The sequence below is a fragment of the Aquarana catesbeiana genome, linkage group LG03 (assembly GCF_042186555.1).
Source record: "Aquarana catesbeiana isolate 2022-GZ linkage group LG03, ASM4218655v1, whole genome shotgun sequence".
NCBI lineage: Eukaryota > Metazoa > Chordata > Amphibia > Anura > Ranidae > Aquarana > Aquarana catesbeiana.
Window position 1 is genome coordinate 727643513 of NC_133326.1, and position 22476 is coordinate 727665988.

The following is a 22476-nucleotide window of genomic DNA, read 5'->3' on the forward strand; positions in this document are numbered from 1 at the left end:
CCGCGCAATTGTCAGTTAAAGTAACGGAATAGACATGTGCAATTCGTTTAGTTCCGAATTTTTTTTTTAACAAATTTCAGCAGATTCGTTCATTCGGAAACATCCGAATTAACGAAAGCCCATTTAACAAATTCTTCCAAATATTCGTTCATTTAAATATTCGGAAATTTGAAAACCCGAAAATTCGAAAACCTGAAATAATAACTATTAAATTATAGGTATTGTGATTTCCTTTCAAATTTGGCTGTCAGTGAAAGTAACGAATACGAATTTATCCGAAGTTACGAATTTTCCGAAATAACGGATGCCGCATCTAAACGAATGGAACGTAACGAATTAATAATAATAAATAACAATAATAATAAAAACTTTTCATTATTTATTTATTATTAATTTGTTCCTTTCAATTTGATTGGATACGGCATTCGTTATTTCGGAAAATTGGTAACTTTGGATAAATTTGTATTCGTTAGTTTCACTGACAGCCAAATTTGAAAGGAAATTCCAGTACCTATAATTTAATACAGTGGAACCTCGGATTGTGAGTAACGCGGTTGACGAGCGTTTTGCAATACAAACACTGTATTTTTTAAAATGGTAACTCGGTTTGCGAATGTTGTCTCGCAAAACGAGCACGATTCATGCCAAAGCGTTGTGCAGTACCGCGTTTGGCCTGAGGTGAGGGGCGCCGGAGCTGAGCCGAGCCAAACATCGCCGATCAGCGCCGTTCGAAAATGCACGAGGACAGCTCTGCTGACCTTGGCAAATCTCGGGAACTAAGTCTTTCCGAGGTTTGCCGAGGTCAGCCGAGGGGTCCTCGGGCCTTTTCGGCCGTTTCGGAGGCTCTCCGAGGCCCCCACCGCCTCTGGCCGCATGCAGTATTGCATGCCATTGAAGTCAATGCGGAGCAAATTATTTTAGTTTCCATTGACTTCAGTGGGGAAAGTCGATTTGATATGCGAGTACTTTGGATTACGAGCATTCTCCTGGAATGGATTATGCTCGTAATCCGAGGTTCCACTGTAGTTAGTTATTATTAGTTAGTTGGTTATTTAGAATTTTTGATCTTTCAAATTTTTGGATTTTTTTTCTTATTTTCGGATTTTCGAATTTACAAATTTTCTAATTTTGACTTTTTAACTAAAAAAAACGGAAAATGTATTATCAAATACTTACCGTAATTTTCCTTTCCTGATGGACTCCATGGCAGTCTATGTGTGGGTTAACCCCGCCTCCTCTCCAATGCTATAGAACCCCATTCCCATAAATTTGAACTCACCGCTAGGGACTGCGTTCCGTAACTAGCCAACTCTTGGCCATGGAGTCCATCAAGAAAGGAAAATTACGGTAAATATTTGATAATAAATTTTCCGTTTTCCTGACAGACTCCATGGCAGTCTACGTGTGGGAAATAACTAGCCAGACCACATGGGTGGGTATGCTGAACAGAAATAAATTTAATTTGGCCCATCAACCGACAGGATTTTTAAACCAAAGTTCACAGAAGATAGAGAAGCAGGCTCAATACAGTAATGTGACATATAGGTTTTAATGGAGGCCCAAGAGGCTGCTTTGCATATGACGTCTGGAGCCACATGCCAGACTACTGCCCACAAAGCCGCCATACCCCTGGTGGAATATGCCGTCACCGCCTCCAGAGGAGCCAAGCCCTTAGCTCTATAAACCTGCTGGATGGACTGGACGATCCAGGCCGCAAACGTTCTGGTCGAAGCTCGCTTCGCTCTGTTACTGCCAGAGTGCAGGATAAACAGGTAGTCAGAGCATCTAAAAGGGGAAGTAACTTGCAGGTATTCCTTCAGAATTTCGCCTACGTCCAGAGGATGAGCTTCAGTGGACCCTGGGCTCCTGAACGTAGGTAGGACGATTTCTTGGTTCTCATGGAATACTGAAGTGACTTTCGGATTTGAGCCGAGCATAGGGATGAGGACCACTCAGTCTGGAAAATGCATCAGAAAAGATTCTTTATGACCCGATTTTAGAAACCCTCTTAGCCGAGGTGATGGCTACTAGGAAAGGGACTTTTGCAGAAAGATCTTTGATAGAAAGCGGGGAAGACAAGGGGAAGATCCTATTTGGGGAATCTTGGCCTTCTTTGGGGCCTGAGTTTGACCCCCCTATGGAAGAACTGCCGGATTAAAAGGTGAACAGCCCATGATAAGAGAAGGCTGACAAGGCTGAGACTTGGACTCTAAGAGAGCTGGTGGATAGAGATAGATCTAGGCCGGATCGAAGGAAGGTGAGGATATCCTGGACTTCTAGATTTCTGAATGATCTGCCTGTAGAGGATGATAATTCGACAAACTTGGCCCATATTCTCCCATAAACTTTATTCATGCTCATCTTCCTTGAGCTCATGAGGGTGGAAATCACCCTTGAAGCGCACCCGATTCCAGCCTCTCCCTCTCAAGAGCCAGACCATCAGTCTCAGTAATGCCGGGCAAGGGTGCAGAACTGCCCCTTGAGAAAGAAGGTCTGGCCTGAGAGGAAGAGGCACCAGATCCCGGAAGCTGAGCTGGATCAGGAGGGGAAACCATGGCCAGTAAGGTGCTATTACCACAACCTCGACCGCTTCAGCTTGGAGTCTCCGTAAGAACCTGAGGATGATTGGGAACGGTGGAAAGGCGTATGCCCTGTTGAAGCTCCATTGATCTGTCATAGCATCTATTCTGATGGCCTGGCTGCAACGGCCCTGAGTGTAATACTTCTTGATCTTGAAGTTGCAGGGGGAAGCAAATAGATCCACTTTGGGATTGACTCCCAGGGAAAGGATCCACTCGAACGTCTCCACATGAAGAGACCACTTGTTGTTGTCTAACCAAGTGCGCAACAGGAAGTCTGCTTGGACGTTCTGGACTCCGGGGATGAAGACAGCCGAAATATTGGCCAGGTTTTTCTGGGCCCAAAATATGATGGGCTTGACTTCTTGGAGCAGAGTGGAGCTCCGAGTACCCCCTTGTCTCTTCACATAGGAGACCACTGTGGTGTTGTCCATCCTTAATAACACTGATTTCCCTTTCAGGAGATGACGGAAGGGCCCACCAGGCTGCCCGCAGTTCCAGGACGTTTGAGCGCGGGTTGTGAGGGCAAGCATCCCACGTGCCTTGTGCAAGTTCTGATCTGCAGAGGGCTCCCCAACCAGCACCGCTGGCATCGGTCGTGAGCATGACCCATGAGACGGGTGCAATGGAGTGGCAATTGAGCAGATTTCTGCGCTGAAGCCACTAGAAGAGGCTGCTCCTCATCAATGATGTTATGTGAATTGATCGATTGATGTCCCTGATTTCCATTGCTGAAGAAACCCTGACTCAAAAGGGGTGTAACCTCCATAGAGTCCACTTGACCATGGGGGTCGTAGAGACCATTGTGCCGATAATTCTCAAGCACTGTGAGGCCTTTAGGCGTGGGGGGCTCAGAGCCTGAGAAATTCTCTCTCAGATGACTGGGATCTTCTCCACTGGGAGAGAGATGGTGTTTTCCACTGTGTCGAACTGAGCCCCTAAGTATACCAGGCGCTGGACTGGTTCTAACTGGGTTTTTTCCTGGGTTTAGGAGCCAAATTCGGTCAACATGGAATTAACCTGCTCCCTGTGAACCAACAGCTGCTCCTTGTCTTGGGACAGCAACAAGAGGTCGTCGAGGTAGTGGTACAAGCGTATCCCTTTTGTTCTGATGAGGGCCACCACAGCCAGAAGAACTTTTGAGAAGACCCGGGGTGAGTTTGTCAGCCCGAAAGGGAGGCAGGTGAACTGCAGATGTTCTTGCCCGACTTGAAATCAAAGATATTTGCGGAATTCCTCTGCCACAGGCACGTGGAAGTAAGCATCTTTTAAGTCGATTGAGATTAGCCAATCGCCTCGTTGCACGGCTTGCTGGATGGTAGACAGAGTCTCCATTTTGAATCTCTCGTATTTTATGAACTTGTTTAGATAAGTTAGGTCCATCACTGGACGCCATGAACCGTTTTTCTTTTGTACTAAGAGAGGGGAGCTGGAACTCCTCGTCGTTTGGGATGGGCACCGCCGCTCCCTGTGTTTTCAGCGAATCCACGTAGGACAGCAACACCTGCTTCTTTTCTTCTAACCATGGTAGCAGGTTAGAAATAAATCTGGGGGGAGGAGTACTGGTGAAGGACCATGTGTGACCTAATGAGACCGTCTTGATGGTCCAACAGTCTGAGATCGAGGCCATCCAGACGTGCCGGAAGAGAAGCAGATGGGCCCCCACCCAACCCGCCTGGGCGGGCCCAATCTCAAAACGACTTAGCCGGCTCGCGTCCACCGGATTCCTGGCTCTTAGCGGACTTTCAGAAGGGTGCCTGCCCTCTGCTCCAATCTCTTTTGAAGTCCCAGCCAGGCCTGCAAGAGCATGCCTCCCTTGAACGCTCACTACTTCGTCTTCTGGGCTGAGATCTCTTCTGACCGAACAGAAGCCTATCCTGGGTTAGGAAGCCTGACTTCCCACCCGTGGCCCGGGCTATAGCGCTATCTAGCCTGTTGCCAAATAATGAAGACCCATCAAAGGGAATCCTGCACCATGCTTGTTTGGATGCTGGATCAGTGAGCCAAGGGCGCAACCATAAGGCCCACTAAGCCGTGACCGAAGATAGCATAGTCTGGGCCAGCAGGCAGATAAGATCGATAGAAGCCTCCCCCCAGGAAGGCCGCTGCCAGCTTCAGTTCCTGGACTGCTGAGCCTCTGGCCAGCTCTTCTGAAAAACCCCTAAGTACGGAGTCCACGTTCTCTGTCCAGGCTTCCATAGCCTTGGACATAGCTGTTAGGGCCAGGACGGGTTTGCAAGCCATACCGGCTAGCCCGTAAATTCTCTTGAGGTCTTGGTCTATTCTCCTCTCGAGCCCATCTTTGAAGGATACAGCATCCTCTAACGGAAGAGTAAGGTGTTTAGCCAGACGCATGAACGCTGCGTCCACAAGGGGAGCCTTTTCCAGATGTTTCACTTCTTCTTCTGTCTTGAAGGGGTATAATCTGGAGGTTTTGCTTAACATAGAAGTTTTCTTGTCAACTTTGCTCCATTCCACATCAATGATATCCTTCAATTGCGAAAGGAGCCGAAAGTTAGAGCGTTCCTTCCCCAGGTGTTTTAAGAACTTCCTTTGCTTAGTCAGCTGACTGGAAGGCTCTTCCCACTTAAGGCCCTCTTTGACCGCTTTGACTAGTGGGGAAACCAGAGTGAAGTCGAAACCTCAGACAAATTAATCTCCCTCCAACTCACTGTCAGAAGAACCGGCGGAGGCATCGTAGGGCCGGGATGGGCCTGGATCTTCCTGGGCCTCGTCAGCCAGGGAGCCAGATAGGGTGGTGGACTGGCTCCACGTGAGGGTTGTACCCCACTACTTTAGGGATTGTTGCACCACACGCTTGACAAGAGACTCCATCTGTTGGTTTCCTGTCTCTTTTTCCCCAACTGCATGGGTCACACAGTGACTTGCCCTCTGGGACTCGTGTCCCACATCCCCAGCAGGCTCTGCGATCAGAGCGGCTGTAATGGCGGTGGGTGCGGTGACTGGAGGAGGAATGGGAACATCTACTCTGCTGTTGGGTCCTGGACGGAGAGTCACGTCTGGACCTGGATGATTGATGCTGTTGCGGCCTGTCAAGGTCTCTGTCATCTCGGACCACGATTTGGTGGTCTGATCTGGAAGGGCTGTAGAAAGAAAAAACAGGGGGGGGCAGAGGTTTAACACATTCTTTAATTACATATAAAGAACCTCAGCTCATCCCTCTCAACTGCACATACCTTGTGCGTGAGGGATGGCCGCATGAGGGCGGTGACCTGTCCATGACCTCTGGACGGAACAACAAGAAAAATAGAGAGGAATCGCACGGATTCATATCTAGGCGATACGTGGATACCATAGGATAAGCCAGGAGACAATACAATACTTTTTTTTTATACTTGCCCCTTTTAGGAGGGAAAGGTTCCAGTAAGGCTTACCTCGTCCTGTGCAATTCCGGGCTCGGGGAAGCTGTCGCTCTCTGCCCACAGGGATTCCCAACCTGACAGGAGCTGACAGCCATTTAAATCTCCCTCTCTGGGTGCCTGGAATGCTCCTGAGCTCCAAGCCACCGCTCCCCTTCTGGGTTGCAACCTCCGCCAGCGTCTGCGCATGCGCGGTACCTCGGTGGTACTGCTCGGTGATCGCTCTCACTCTCTGTCCACAGGGATTCCCAGCCTGACAGGAGCTGACAGCCATTTAAATCTCCCACCCGGGTGACGTCACCCCCTCTCCATCTTGCGCCTGCGCCGTGGAGCGCAGGTAAACAGCGCCTGTGCGGCCGCCGGGTGCTGTTTAGCTGTGCTCCACGTTGCAGGCGCGAGATGGGGAGGGGGTGATGTCATCCAGGCAGGAGATTTAAATGGCTGTCAGCTCCTGTCGGGTTGGGAATCCCTGTGGGCAGAGAGCGAGAGCGATCACCGAGCGGTACCACCGAGGTACCGCGCATGCGCAGACGCTAGCGGAGGTTGCAACCCGGAAGGGAAGCGGCGACTTGGAGCTCAGGAGCGTTCCAGGCGCCCAGAGAGGCTGAAAACCACACAACAAAAGTTTTAACAGGGGAGGGAAGACTGCAAGACAATACATATATAACATAAACAACTGCCATGGAAAATAGACGAAAACAGCAGACCTTGCCAGCCATGTTGCTCTGCAGACGTCCATCTTGGGCATACATAGGCAGCACCCCTCCACCACTGGGGTATCCTATGCCAAAAAGCCACTCACCCGCCCATGGATGGGCCCTGGGCTTGCACCGCATTGTTGGTATGCCAGATTCAGGAACCATCCTGACAGGACGCCACACATGAGCGCATGCGATGAAGGTCCATGGAGGAGGACGAAAAAAGGAACGCAGTCCCTAGCGGTGAGTTCAAATTTATGGGAAGGGGGTCCCATTGGAGCGGAGGTGGGGTTAACCCACACGTAGGCTGCCATGGAGTCAGTCAGGAAAAAAAGAAAGAAACGAAAACGTTTTTTTTCCGGCTATAACACAGTGCCGTATCGCAAAAAAAGGCCTGGTCATGAAGGGTAGGGTGGGGGGGGGGTAAATCTTCCGGAGGGCAAGTGGTTAATCTTCCGGAAGTTTGGCTTCAACTTTATTTTGTCATTTTATTCCTTTTACATATTTCCTGTCTGTGTATTTATTTAAACTGCACCCATAATTTGCGCTCTTTGGATTGGTCAAGGTGCGTTGTTTTCTTTTCTTTTTTTTTTTCATTCAATATTTTTTTGTACCTTTGGAACCCGATGACATTCCTATTACCCCCAGCCCCCACCGGCCTCACCTGAGCTCCTGTTTTGTTTGTATTGGTGTGTGCGCCGATCCCCTCGCCTCTGTAAAGCAAATACAAAGGTTAATTTTGCCGACAATGACCGGATACTAAAGCTGAACTCCGGGGCCGACTGCTAAACGCAGCGATGAAATGCTTAGATGGAGGGTCGTGTGATCTGCTGAAGGATTTGTATTTCTGTCCACCCAGTCCTGAAATTTACACTGCTCTGCCAAGCAGCCTGGCAGAAGGGGAGACCTGATTTTTCTCTTTGCTGCGGCTCAGTATCACCTATAGGTCAGCCCCACCCCCCCCCCCCAGCCTGCGATTGGACAGTGAAAGGAGAAGCAGCAGACTGATGAAGTCAACTCTCCGCCACCGTTCTGTCTCTGCTACAGTGTGAGACTCGACATGCAGCTAAACCCTTCTATTCTGCAATAAGCCGGACTGATTGTCATTTAAAAGCTTTATTAACCACTTCAGCCCTGGAATATTTTACCACCCCCCTTCATGACCAGGCCATTTTTTGCGATACGGCACAGCGTAGCTTTAACTGACAATTGCGCGGTCATGCGACGTTGTACCCAAACAAAATTGACGTCCTACCCCTCCCCCGCCCCCCCACAAATAGTGCTTTCTGTTGGTGGTATTTGATCATCTCTGCGTTTTTTTTTTTTTTTTTTTGCGCTATAAGCAATAAAATAGCGACAATTTTGAAGAAGAAAAACAATATTTTTTACTTTCTGCTATAAAACATTGCAATAACAAAAAAGAAAATAAAAATAGAATTTCTTCAATTTTGAAAAAAATACTGTATTTTTTACTTTCTGATATATATATATATCTATATACAGGGGCGTTGCTACAGGTAGGTCTACAAAAGATCTGGGGCTAGAGCCCATAGCAACGTAGTAAAGAAAGTCATACGCTTGGGCGGGCATACACATGTATATAATATACGTGTGTGTGTGTATATATCCCCAGAGAGCCCCCCCTTACATCAGGATCCCCAGGGATCCCCCCCTACATTAGGATCCTCAGAGAGCTTCCCCCCTTGCATCAGGGTTTCCAGAGAGCCTCCCCCTTGCATCAAGGTCCCCAGAGAGCCTCCCCCTTAAATCAGGGCCCCAAGAGAACCCCCTTTGCATCAGGGTTCCCAGAGAGCCTCCTCCTTGCATCAGGGTCCCCCAGAGAGCCTCCCCCTTGCATCAAGGTTCCCAGAGAGCCTCCCCCTAAATCAGGGTCCCCAGAGAGCCCCCTTTGCATCAGGGTTCCCAGAGAGCCTCCCCCTTAAATCAGGGTCCCCAGAGAGCCCCCTTTGCATCAGGGTTTCCAGAGAGCCTCCCCCTTGCATCAAGGTCCCCAGAGAGCCTCCCCCTTAAATCAGGGCCCCAAGAGAACCCCCTTTGCATCAGGGTTCCCAGAGAGCCTCCTCCTTGCATCAGGGTCCCCCAGAGAGCCTCCCCCTTGCATCAAGGTTCCCAGAGAGCCTCCCCCTTAAATCAGGGTCCCCAGAGAGCCCCCTTTGCATCAGGGTTCCCAGAGAGCCTCCCCCTTAAATCAGGGTCCCCAGAGAGCCCCCTTTGCATCAGGGTTCCCAGAGAGCCTCCCCCTTAAATCAGGGTCCCCAGAGAGCCCCCTTTGCATCAGGGTTCCCAGAGAGCCTCCCCCTTAAATCAGGGTCCCCAGAGATCCTCCCTCATTCATCAGGGTCCCCACTTACATCAGGGTCCCCAGAGAGCCTCCCCTCCCCTTGGGGACCCCTGCAGAGACTCGGGGCTATAGCCCCAAAAGCCACCCCCTAGCGACGCCACTGTCTATATATATATATATATATATATATATATATATATATATATATATATATATATATATATATATCTCCAATAAATATATCCAATAAAAAACTTAAAAAATCTAATTTCTTCATCAGTTTAGGCCGATATGTATTCTGCTACATATTTTTGGTAAAAAAAATCCCAATAAGCGTATATTGACCGGTGTGCGCAAAAGTTAAGTTCTACAAACTATGGGATATTTTTATGGAATTTTTATTTATTTATTTTTTTTACTAGTAATTACGGCGATCAGAGACTTATAGCGGGACCGTGACTTTGCGACGGACAAATCTGACACCTGAAACTTTTTTTGGGAACCAGTGACACCAATACAGTGAAAAAATATGCACTGAATACAGAAAAAATATGCACTGTTACTGTACTAATGACACTGGCAGGGAAGGGGTTAACATCTAGGGGTAATCAAAGGGTTAAGTGTGTCCCTAGGGAGTGATTACTAACTATGTGGGGGGGATGGACTGACTAGATGAAGACAGAGATCGGTGTTCCTGTTTAGCATGAACACAAGACCTCTATCTTCTCCCCTGTCAGAATGGCGATCTGCCTTGTTTACATAGGCAGATCGCCGTTCTGCCTCTCTGGGGGAACGATCACGGGTGGACGGTGGAGACATCGGGTCCACTGATTGGCATCCCCGGTGTCCAATCAGCGTGCGATCACGCCTCCAGCGGCACACACGCCCCCCCCCCAGTGGCTATTGCACGAAATGACGTACAGGTACATGATTTTGCACAATAGAGCCGACCTGCCGCAGTACAGTGGTTAACAAAAACAGTGTGGGGGTGAAACTATCAGGGAAAAAACAGACAAAGGTACATATAATCAGTATATGAAACATACAGAAAATACAATGAATAAGTGAGGCTGTAGATGGCAATAACTAATTCTCACCAGTTTTTAGTCCAACACATGCTCTGATAGCTGGTTCCTTCCTTTCAGTCTCTAAGATGGGAGTCTGAGTTCCCGGGATGCACCTGTTTCCCTTCCTCAGACTGAAGAATGATGGGAAATTTTGTTAAAGGTGAACAGCTTCTAGTTTCCGCAAAAAAAAACAGTACGTTTACCAATGGCTCCATCTTGTGGTCAAATCTGATAATGCAGTCAAAACAACTTTAATATGCTGCTGGCTGCCGAACAGTCACTCTGCTCTCTCTTCTCCTATCAGCATGTTCAATAATTGGCTCCTTCTTCTTCCTCTCCCAGTCTAAAAACTGCTGTACAGGGTGTGACGGATCCTGGACTCTCCCCCCGACTGGGGTATCTCCGCCAAAAAACTGCTTCCCAAGCTGTGGAACACAAGGCTGGTGAATATAGTTGTAGCCGCCCCCCCCCCCAAAAAAAACTTGGCAACAACAGTTTTTGGAGCAAACCAGAAGAAGAACTCAGGGCCGGGATAAGGGGTGGGCAGGAGGGGCGGATGCCCTGGGCGCTGTGGTATCATTTGAGGTGGGGGAGGGGCTGCATAGTGAGTGCCTACCTACAAGCTGGTAGGAGTACTTGAAGAGGGGAAATTTTTTTGGAGGGGAGAATTTTGGCTTGCAAAGAGAATTTATGTTTAGAGGTACCGTAATTGTGCAGATTAGTGCTCAATTTTTTTTTTTTTTTTGGAGGGGAGGGAAGGGATTTTTTTTTTGTCGCACGATATTGGCGCAACTGTTTATCAAAGGCAGATTTTTAAGACAAGGTTCACTAAAATTAATTTTAGTGCACACAAACACAAACAAATAATACTCAGTTTTTTTTTTGGTTCATATATAAAAGAGGAGGTTGCATCAAGTAAATAGATACCAAACATGTCAAGCCTTAAAGCTAAACTAAAATCTCAGTACTTACCTGTGCAATGGTCCTGCATCAGCGTCAGCATCTTTTACTGAGTGCTGGTCTTTGGTGCCTGTTCATTGGCTGGCGGTGGATGACATCACTCCTGTCCATGTGCATGAGGTGGTCCATACCTCCCAACATTCTGAGATGGGAATGAGGAGAAACTATAACTGAGATTGTCATAATTACCTCCTTAACTCCGGTCGTGTGTGTATTTGGGGTAGCATGGCGGTGGTCTTTATTCTATGCTTTAATGCTTGGAACGTGCCCTTGCGCATCCCCAGCACTCTGACCTCGCTGTCACCAACGGCTCACACTCACACAGTGATGATTGTAAGCCTATAGAACACGCTTCCGATCACATGATCACTATGATGACCATGCACAAGAATCACATGATCAGGAAGCCCATGCAACGGTATTATGATCCCTTAAAGGGCTGATAGCTTCTAGAGGCATGGGGTCCTGAGAACAGGACTTTATATATAATTTTTTTAAAATTATATATAACAATTTTTGTTTAATAAAGTCACATAATCTTCTTTGTATTTCCTCACAATGTCCTTTTCTTTTTTTCCCGTAGTTACGGCGTCACAAGGCTGGGGGCGGAGCTTTGAAGTTCTGGATCAGATGGGCCAGCGCATGTATCAGGCCACTCAGACAGTGGAGTGCTGTGGGCCCATCTACAATCTGAAGGTCCAAGACAATGCGGGTCAGGATGTCATGGAGGTGGTGGAGAACCGCGCATGTCGCTGTTCTCATCTGGTTGGTAGATTTTAGATTATTTATTGTACTCCAATAGCTACATTGCCAATGTTCTAAGTCAATGAATTTGGTCCCAGGAACATTCATCCCAGGTAGTGATTCTTGTCTTCGGCATGATGAGTGCTGGTCACTTTAGTTGGGATTGCACATTCTCCTTCTGCTTCTCTCCCTCCTCCTCCTCCTCATCCTTCTCCTCCTTCTTTGCCTTCTTCTCATCCTTCTTTTCCTCCTTCTTCTTCTCCTCTTTCTTCTCCTCCTTCTTCTCATTCTCCTCCTGCTTCTCCTCCTTCTTCTCGTTCTCCTCCTTCTTCTCCTCCTTCTTCTCGTTATCCTCCTTCTTCTTCTCCTTCTTTTCGTTCTCCTCCTTCTTCTCCTCCTTCTTCTTCTTCTTCTTCTTCTTCTTCTCCTCCTCCTTCTTCTTCTTCTCCTTCTCTTTCTCCTCCTTCTTCTCCTCATTCTTCTCGTTCTTCGCCTTCTCCTTCTTCTCCTCCTTCTCCTTCTTTTTCTCCTTCTCCATCTTTTTCTCCTTCTCAGCACTTTACAAAATGAGGGCAGACAGTACAGTTACAATAAACTTCAATACAGAAGCAATCAGAGGGCCCTTCTCCTTAGAGCTTACAATCTAAGAGGAAGGGTCAAGTGATACAAAAGGTCATAACTGTGGGGGATGGGCTGATGGAGAAAATAAAAGTACAGTTCTTAGGTAGAGTGGGAAGGTCTTTCAGGGATCGCCTAAAAGTGGACAGAGTAGGAGATCGTCAGACTGATTGGGGTAGAAAGTTCCAGAGGAAGGGAGAGGCCCGGGAAAAGTCCAGGAGGCGAGTATGGGAGGAGATGATGAGGGAACTAGAGACCCAGAGGTCTTGGGAGGAACAAAGAGGACAATTTAGTTGGTATTTTGAGAATAGGTTAGTGATGTAGCTGGGGGCCAAGTTGTGGATGGCTTAGTAAGTTATTGTTAGTATTTTGAATTTAATTTCTTGGGTGAGCGGAAGCCAGGGGAGGGATTGGCAGAGAGGGGTGGTGGACACTGAGCGGTTGGTAAGGTGGAGGAGTCTGGCAGCAGCATTCATGATGTACTGAAGGGGGAAAAGATGAAACAAATGGTAGAAAAAGGCTTTGAATTAACATGTTTTAAATTGAATATATATTGGTGTCTGTCATTCAGTCCCTGAAATTACTGTAGACACAATACATCCCAAACAGGAGGGAACAAGAAAAGTTGGGACTTATGACAGTAAACACTAATGTGGTAATATCAAAAACAACTATTTATTGATAGAGTATAAAACATGAAGGTTATTGAAAGTGACACGTGCTAGACTAGCCCAAATTGTGTAATGGTTGGCCACATAGGACTAGCCAAAAACATACAAAGACATGTGGGACATAAACAACATAGAACAAATTAGACAGAACGTCCGGACGCCAAGTAGATCGGTGTCAGTTGTGCACATTCGGTATGCTGAGTGTATAGCAACCGCTATAAGTAAAGCAGACTGACATCGACCCCCTGGGGGCTCGAGCCTTGGGAAAGCATGGGTGAGGAATGGAAAGAAAGGAAATGAAAAATCAAGTCATTGCTGTATATGGGGAAAGACACTGAAAGTACAGCTGTTATAAAGTCAATGGTGCGCGCATAAAGCGGTAATGAGAGGCCATCTGATAAATATTGCCTCAATTAAAAACAAATCCAAACTTGCAGCAGATATTAGATCCCTCACAAACGATCTAGATCATTTATATCACAGAAACAACCAAAACACATCTAGTGACCTTTTTAAACAGATTCAGGAGAAACGCACTACCTTAGACACATTATTAGCATCGGACACCGAAAAGGCCCTCAGATGGTCTAAAGCCAGATTTTTACTCAATAGCAATTCATATTCCACCATGTTCGCTAGAAAACTTAATCAATCTACAAAACCACCCCACACATATAAATTAAGGAACCCATCTGGAAACATGGTGTCCCATCCCAAAGAAGTCATGAAACTGTTCTTAGACTTCTATAAAAATCTTCTTTCCACATCACAATCAGCCCCCAAACAGTCCTCCCTTGACTGGCTTAACAACATTACATTGCCCACTCTTTCTAAGGACCAAATAGAATCTCTCAATGCCCCTTGTACAGACATAGAAGTTTGCAGAATCATTAGAACTTTAAAGATATCTACAGCCCCAGGCCCAGACGGCTATTCCTCGTCCTACTATAAAAAATTTGCCCCTACCATTACCCCACACCTTACTAAACTATATAATAATATCTTACAAGGCGGCCAATTCCCATCTGAAATGCTATTAGCCAACATGTCTCTTCTTCCCAAACCAAATAAAGACCACTCCACCCCTCAAAACTACCGCCCAATATCAGTTATTGTTAACGACCTAAAAATATTTGGCCGAATTTTGGCAGACAGATTATTGGCTGTTATCTTCCCATTAGTTGATCCTGATCAAACAGGTTTCATTCCTAACAGACAAATAACAGACAACATACGACTGACCACAAATATCATTCAAGACTCCAACATAAATTCCAAATCCACACTACTACTCAGTCTTGACATACATAAAGCTTTTGACAGCGTTTCCTGGTCATATCCTTACACTCTACTCCCCAAATATGGCATCAACAATGAATTCTTACATGGTTTTAAGGCTCTCTATCACAACCCACAAACACGTATCAAACTCCCAGGCAACAACTCTGACTTTTTCCCCCTGACCAAAGGTACTAGACAGGGTTGCCCCCTCTCCCCTCTACTTTTCGCCCTCGCGATAGAACCCCTTGCCTGCACTATTAGAAATAACATAGACATTAAAGGATATTTCAAGGGATCCAAGGAATACAAGCTAAGTCTCTACGCAGATGACGTACTTCTGTTTATAACCGACCCTCTAATCTCCCTACCCAACCTAACTAAAACTCTTGCCATCTTCCACGACCTAACAGGTCTGAGTGTAAATCTATCTAAATGCTCAGCTTTACCAATCAACATTCCCCCAGCCTTAATAGCTTCACTTAAGGACAAATTCTCATTTAATTGGAATGTGGATTCATTTAGATATCTAGGCCTCCAAATTACATCTTCGTATAAAACGTTTTACCAAGCAAACTATCCTCCTTTATTTAATAGTATTAAAAATTTACTTAAACTTTGGTCATCATACCAGATTTCATTCTCAGGTAGAATAGTGGCTGTAAAAATGATGATATTACCCAAACTTTTATTTTTTTTTTAGAGCCCTTCCTCTTATTCTACATAAAAAAACATTATATTCCTTACAGAGAGAGATCAACAAATTCATATGGCTAAACAAGGAACCCAGATTTAGCTATTCCCTTATGTTTAGACCCCAAATAAAAGGAGGCCTCAGCATTCCTAACCTTTGGCTTTATTATCTATCAGCCAGATTTACCCAATTAGCCCAATGGTATGCCCCTTCACTTCAAATCCCTTGGCTCCGGTTAAAAGAAGAATCTGTCCTACCCTACAATCTACAAGGACTTCTCTGGTCCAAGACTATCCCACCACAAAAAATTAGACCCCCTAAACCTTATCGTCACTCACACCCTTCAACTATGGAACAGACAAGTCTCTAAATTCAAGTTATCCTCTGACATTCCCCCCTTGGCTTCCTTTCTAGGTGACCCTTGTTTTTCCCTCCCAGATAGAGCTCAAGATCAAAACTCTCTAACGAATTGGAAGTCACATAACCTAACACATTTAAAATCGCTCTCCCACAGCAATTCATTCCTCACTTTCTCCAGTCTACAAATAAAATATGATTTCCCACCTACTGAACTAGAGAACTATACATATATAAGACAATTCTATCACTTACACTCCATCCCCCCTATACACAATTTGAACAAATTTGTATCTCCTCCCCTCGTGATAGAGGTTTAATCTCCAGATTATATAAAAGTTTAAACGAGACCAACATGCCTGAGAAGTCACATCCCATGCTACAATGGGAATCAGATTTAAATACCTCATTTACTCTTGATCAATGGGATACTATTTTTACAAATCTCCATAAATGTACAAAAACAACCTCAATCAGAGAATCGGCCATCAAATTGCTCTATAGATGGTATCTTACCCCCGCTAAACTTAACTCATTTTATCCCTCACTATCCCCACTCTGCTTTAGGGGTTGCCCCTCTCAGGGTACACTTTTACATATTTTTTGGGATTGTCCCCATATAAAAAACACCTGGCATAAGGCTAGCATAATCATTGAAAAAATATCCAGTAAGAAGATTTCTCTTACACCCCAAATCTGTCTTCTATTCTCCCCTATACAGGATATTCCAATGACTAGCACAAGGCTAATCCACACATTTCTCAGCTCCATTCATTGGGCTATAGTCTTCAATTGGCGTTCCACTACGGTACCTTGGTCACAAATTCTCAACCGCATGACGAACATCAAACTCTCTGAAAAAATTCACCACACGTTATATGACTCTATGCCACTTTATCAAAAAAAAATGGACCCTCTGGGACACCACCTCTCTGATTTAGAAAAAATTTCTATTTTATTTTCCTCACCTCCTCTCCTTAGCACATACGTAATTGTCCTTCCTCCTTCCCTCCATGATAACTGGCATATTTATGACACTGTGCATTATCTCATCTGACTAACCATTACCCTTTTTTATTTCCTGTACAACATTCATTGTTAAAGATATTTGTATACATACCTGTACCATCATTGTAATTGTTTTATACCTTGACCTTTTACATAATAAAAATCGTTTGTAAACATAAAGTCAATGGTGCTATAGTAAGTAGATTCGCAGAGCAAAAAATGTATCCATCAGAAATCCAGGTTTCAATGAAAACTTCAGTATTACCAGATTGAGGAATTTTGCTAGTATAATAGGGATGAGCTTAAGGTTCCCCAGCTATGTAAGCAATAGGGCCCAGATAGTTAAAAAGGCATGGGGGTCCCCTATAATTTATACCAGACCCTTTAGGGTGGGAGTTCATTTTAAAAGGGATCCCCCATGCAAAAAAACAAAACAAGAAACAGCGCCCCCCCCCCCCCCCCCCCCCACATTCTATGCCAGTCTGTTATATCATGGGGAACCCTAATCAAAAATCAAGGAAAAAACAATCTTGAGGTCCCTCCCAAAAATCCATACAAGACCCTTATCTCCTCATGCAGCTTGACAGCCGTGAAAAAGGGGGATCAGCGTTCTACTCTCCTTCTGAACCATAACAGGCAACATGCCCTCAATGGGTGGGGAGGGGTGTCCATTGTACCCAGGTTAATGAGGACAAGGGTCTCTTCCGCACAACCCTGGCCTGGTGGTTGTGAGGATCTGCAGGTGGGGGCTTATCCAAATCCAGAAGCCCCCAATACAGTGCCACCCAAAAATTGCCACCATGATACTCATGTTATATACAAAGCATTCCAGCTAAGGATTTAAACATGTCATTAACTTCTAGCTTGTAAAAGGTACAATGGGGACAAAGACCATTATTTTCCAGAGTAAGCAGTCGGTTACAGTTGCTCATGTTCTAATACTTGTGTCTGTTCTAGATGGAGGTGATTATCCCATCCTATGGCCTTGTTGGATTGGTCACTTTGCACTTGAATGCCTTTGTCACCCACATGTCTTTAATGAACCCGTCAAAGGAGGTGATTTTGCTGATCCTGGGCCCCAGCTTCCAGACCAGCATCTTTGGGAACGTAACCTTTGAGGTATTTAATAAAGGAAACTCTAACGAGCATAGAGCCCAGTCCATGCTGCTGTTCCTGGAGAGGCATGGATTGGATTTAGACCAATATAGGGTATTGCTGAATTTTTATAAGGTATTGCATCCCACCCAACAAAGAATCATCCCCGTTACCCCTGAAATGGTATGCAATAATATGAGACCAATAATAATGAGGGTAAGCTTGGTGCCACCAGTCTTTTATCTAATTTTTAACATTTTAATTGTTGGTCTTTTGTGTTCATGGCTGGAGGAAACTGTTACCTCAACTATAACCGTGGCAAAAAATAATAGACTACCGATTTCAAACCACTTCCTGAAATCTCTTTAACTGTTAATTGTAAAATCCTTCTATCTACCTCTTGCTAGGTGCTATCCTTGACTAGGCTAATCATTTCCAACATTTAGAACTATTCAAAGTCCCATTTCCACCGATAAAATCTTCACATCTCCCTTCCCTATGATATCTAGTGTACCAACTGTTATTACCTCCATCCACTGCCATCTCCTTCCCTATAGTATCTAGTCAACCCAACTGTCATCACCGCCATCCACTACCATCTCCTTCACTATTGTATCTAGTGTACCCAACTGTCACCACCTCCGTCCACTGTCATCTCCCCTATTGTATCTATTCAACTACCGGGCATTGCATAAAACATTAGAATTTAAGGATAACGAGTAACATTTATTGTTGTCTACTAAGATGGTTGTGTTTCCCATGGTTCTCATGGATTTTCTGTATTTTTGCTCAATCTCCTGGGGTTTCTGTCTCTGACATCTCTATGGCACTTTTTCCCCTAAGGTGAAATCTCGGGATGAGCAGCATGTGGTGGGGATGATAAAAGGTGAGGGGAACCAGTACACGGTCACATTTCCGATGGACATGGAGGTGACGATGAAAGCTGTGATTCTGGCCTCCTGCTTCTATCTGGTAAGGACACCCCTATTCTTCTCTTTACATCACTGTTCCATTTACTGCATCAGGTGCAGGGGGCAAATACCAGGATATGTGTATGAGCATTTTATTCCTCTGTCCTCCTTTTTTTATTGCATGCAGTGTATGTTAAAATGGTCATGGATGCAGTGAAGCTCCATAAGAACGTACTGAAAAATCATTGTACAATAGGTCAGGTATATGTAGCTGAGATATAGGTGTGCGCAGGGGGTGTACTGGGTGTGCCTGGGCACACCCTAATCACCAAGAGGTGTCGGCAGCTGGAGCGGGTGGGAGAGGGAGGAGTAAACACAGCCTGCAGTGTGGGATGGACTTCAGCCCACCATTTTTTTTTGCCTATTCATGCTGGATATTTGAAGGTAAATTTACTTTACCATACCTCACCCACTAATATAGCCAAAAGGTTCAGCCAAAAGGTTCAGCTGGGTTCAGCTGGGTTGTTGTGGGACAGGGGTGTACTTTTATAGTCACAAAATAAACAATACTGACATACAGTATATAGACAATGACCTCTGTGTGTTACTAGTTCACTCACAAGTAGAGAGTTCATCCACACTACCTTCCTTTAACACAGGTCCCTTTTTGAACATTGTCCCCCTGCTCTTCCACTGACCCTTCCTGAACACTGTTTCCAGCTCTCCAAATATTCCTTTCTGAACATGGGTCTCTGGCACTCTCACTGTCCCTTCCTACGCATGGGCCACTTGCCCTCCCACTGTTCCTTTCTAGAACTGGATCTCCTGCCAATTTTCCCTACCTTCCTAAACAGGGATCTACTTTTCTCCCATTGTCCCTTCCAGGATATGGGTCTCCTTCCAATCCACCCTACTTTCAATAGAATGGTTCTCTAGTATATTCACTTTACCCTCTAGAACACTGGTCCCCTGTCCTCGCGTTGTACCATTGAGAAAATGGATTTTCTTCCCTTTCACTCTCCCTTCCAAATGGTTGGTTCCCTTGCCCTCCCAATGTTTCTTTCATAAAACCTGAAACTTGCCATGGAACACTATGTTCCAGGGCATGGTCTCTTGCATGGTTCTCCTGCCCATTCACCCTACCTTCCAGGACACAGTTTTTCCGGCCATTCAACCTACCCTCCATGACATGCGTCTTCTGACATCCCACACCTCCATCCAGAACATGGTTCTACTGCCCTCCCACTGTTCCTTCCAGAACATTGTTTCCCTGCTAATCTGCCCTACCTTTCAAAATACATGTTTTATGCTCTCTGATGATCCCATCCAGAAAGTCATGCCCTTCCATTGTCTCTTCCAGACACAGATTTACTTCCTCTGCCCTGTCTTCCAGAACAGGTCTCCTCTCACACAGCCCAGTCCAAGATGGGTTTTGTGCCCTTCTACAGTCTCCCCTCTAGAAAAAAGGTCCCATTCCCTCCCTCTTCCCTCTAATGCCGCGTACACACGACCGGACTTTTCGTCAGAAAAGGTCAGACGGAATCATTCCGTCGGACATTTCAATCGTGTGTGGGCTTCATTGGACCTTTTCTGTCAAATTCTGACGGACCTAGAAATAGAACATGTTTCAAACCTTTCCTGAAGCAATCAGTTCCTATCGGGAAAACCGCTCGTCTGTATGCTAGTCCGAGGGACTGAAAACGACACAAGGGCATCTATTGGCTACTGGATATTGAACTTCCTTTTCTAGTCAGGTCGTACGTCGTCATGTTCGAAAGGAACGGACTTTGGTGTGATCATGTGTAGGCAAGTCCATTTTGGCGGAATTCCGTCAAAGTCCTTCGGAGTTCATTCCGACGGAAAGACCGGTCGTGTGTACACGGCATTACAGAACACAGGTCTCCTGCCCATCTTAACTCCCTTCCAGAACATGATATATGAATATATTACCGACTGGTTACAGCACGCCAAAAGAATCAGTATCTGGGCCAATTTTGTCATCTTCTGAAAATTTGGATCCAATGCATCCCGGGAACCTTCTGGACCCCCAGTGAATAACTTTGTGAAGGTCAGAGTTTAGCCACATCTTGTCCATACTTCCCACAATTGGATGCTGAGACCTCTATTATCTATTTGAGAGTCTCAGGCAGTGGTGCAAGATCTTGGATTTTGGGGGGGGGGGGGTGCCTATGCTCCGTCTCCGGCCAGCTTCAGCAACTGTTTCATCTTCCCACCCTCATTCCCCATCTTTATGCTCCGTCTTTAAAAACGTCATTATTTTTTTCTGTACTGCCTTCAACATTAGCACGCATCTGCTGTCAAGTTTAGTAAGGGAATTCATCATACTCAGAGATACTAACAAAGTGTTCATGGCTTGTTCATTCTCTATTACTATTGTATTAGATGAGCCTCTCAGTGTTACAAATGAATGATACAATTATACAATATAATGACAGGAACTGTGCTTCTCTCTGCTGTAGGATTCCATGATTTATGCCAAAAGGAGATACGTGGCAACCCGTCCAAGCAGCGACTAAGCAGATTTTGAAGTCTCATGATGTGATCTGGTCTTCTCGTGTCTTGACTACAGATGCACATACTGAATATCTGGAAAATAAGAAACCCTATTCGGTATGTTGGAAAATCTTAATCTCCGGTAACAGCTGCCATCTTTTAAATTACTCTATAATGGTCCTATAGCGCACTCTAGATTCATACACCCCAATCTTCAATTTATATAAAATTTGTACCAAAATATACATTTGCTAACCGTGCGATAACCACAGATGTAAGACACCAAGACTCCCATTTTGATCCTGCCTATTGAGGATTCTTTATCACAAACCAAATCTCATTTCTAATGGAGATACCGGCCCATCAGAGCCAGATTTGGAGGACTTCTCGTCACTATCAGACATTTCACTCTTAAGAGATGGATACCAGCCCACCAGAGCAGGTTTTGGTGGAATCCTCATCACCAGTGGACAATCCATTCCTAATAAAGATACCAGCTCACCAGAGCCAGTTTTGAAAGACTCCTTATCACAAGCAGATATCTCATAACTAGTAGAGATACTAGCTCACCAGAGTCAGTTTGGAAGGAAGCTTCAACACAAGTGAAATCCCATTCATAATAGAGATACCATCCCATCAAAGCCAGTCTTGAGGGACTCCTCATTCATCTCCTTCCTATAGTTTATACGAGTCAGTTTGGAAGGAAGCTTCAACACAAGTGGAATCCCATTCATAATAGAGATACCATCCCATCAAAGCCAGTCTTGAGGGACTCCTCATTCATCTCCTTCCTATAGTTTATACGAGTCAGTTTGGAAGGAAGCTTCAACACAAGTGGAATTCCATTCATAATAGAGATACCATCCCATCAAAGCCAGTCTTGAGGGACTCCTCATTCATCTCCTTCCTATAGTTTATACCAGTCTACTGTAGCCAGTTTTGGAGGCCACCACATCACAACCAGACATCTCCTTCCTAAGAGAGATACCAGCCAATTGGTTTGGGGATGGGTCACTCTGAAAAACTTACCAAAGGCAATGACTTACTGGTGGAAAGGAACTTCCACCTGTTGACATGGATGGACAGGATGTGGCGTGTTGTTTAATCAGGCTGCTGAAGTCATCCAGGCTTTGAATGGTGGAATCTTGATACTGTTTCATGTGCCAATATAATATGTTCAGAATGTCACAAAGTAGGTATTTTTTAGCTTCAGCAGCTTAAGGTCAAGGTGCTAATGTGGGCATGCTAAGCCATTTTCAGTTGCACCCAGAAGATCAATATATATGCAAATTTTTTATTTCTCATTGCAACCTAACTGTAGTAAAGTTTGTTAAATTCTATCTAGTCTGTAGTGTCATTCTTATGTTTGAAAAAGGTGGTCTTTGCTTTACTCTCTGCATTAGGATCCACACATTTGTTCAAACTGATTTTTCCTCACCTGAAAACAGTGGTAAGTCCATCATGAAGCCAACTTAAACACAAAATTAGGAAAAAGTGTATGCTGCTGAAATGAACATCCTGCAGGCCAGGGGAGTTGCTAGGATTCCAAGGACAGTAATACTGTGGCGCTCACCACTGCAATCAGTATGACCAAATTGCG

At 45.3% G+C, this 22476-nt stretch overlaps 1 protein-coding gene across 3 annotated transcripts in view; it reads left to right on the plus strand.

Annotated features, from left to right (window-relative positions):
- LOC141133767 (phospholipid scramblase 2-like) overlaps positions 1–22215 on the plus strand; it is a 50193-nt gene extending 27978 nt beyond the window's left edge. For all 3 annotated transcript variants that reach the window (XM_073623321.1, XM_073623322.1, XM_073623320.1), the window contains exons 4-7: positions 11570–11751; positions 17314–17475; positions 18295–18423; positions 20843–22215. In XM_073623321.1, the coding sequence (XP_073479422.1) occupies positions 11570–11751; positions 17314–17475; positions 18295–18423; positions 20843–20899 (530 nt within the window). In that variant the 3' untranslated portion in view covers positions 20900–22215. The remainder of the gene's footprint in view (positions 1–11569; positions 11752–17313; positions 17476–18294; positions 18424–20842) is intronic.
- Positions 22216–22476: the final 261 nt, after the last annotated feature.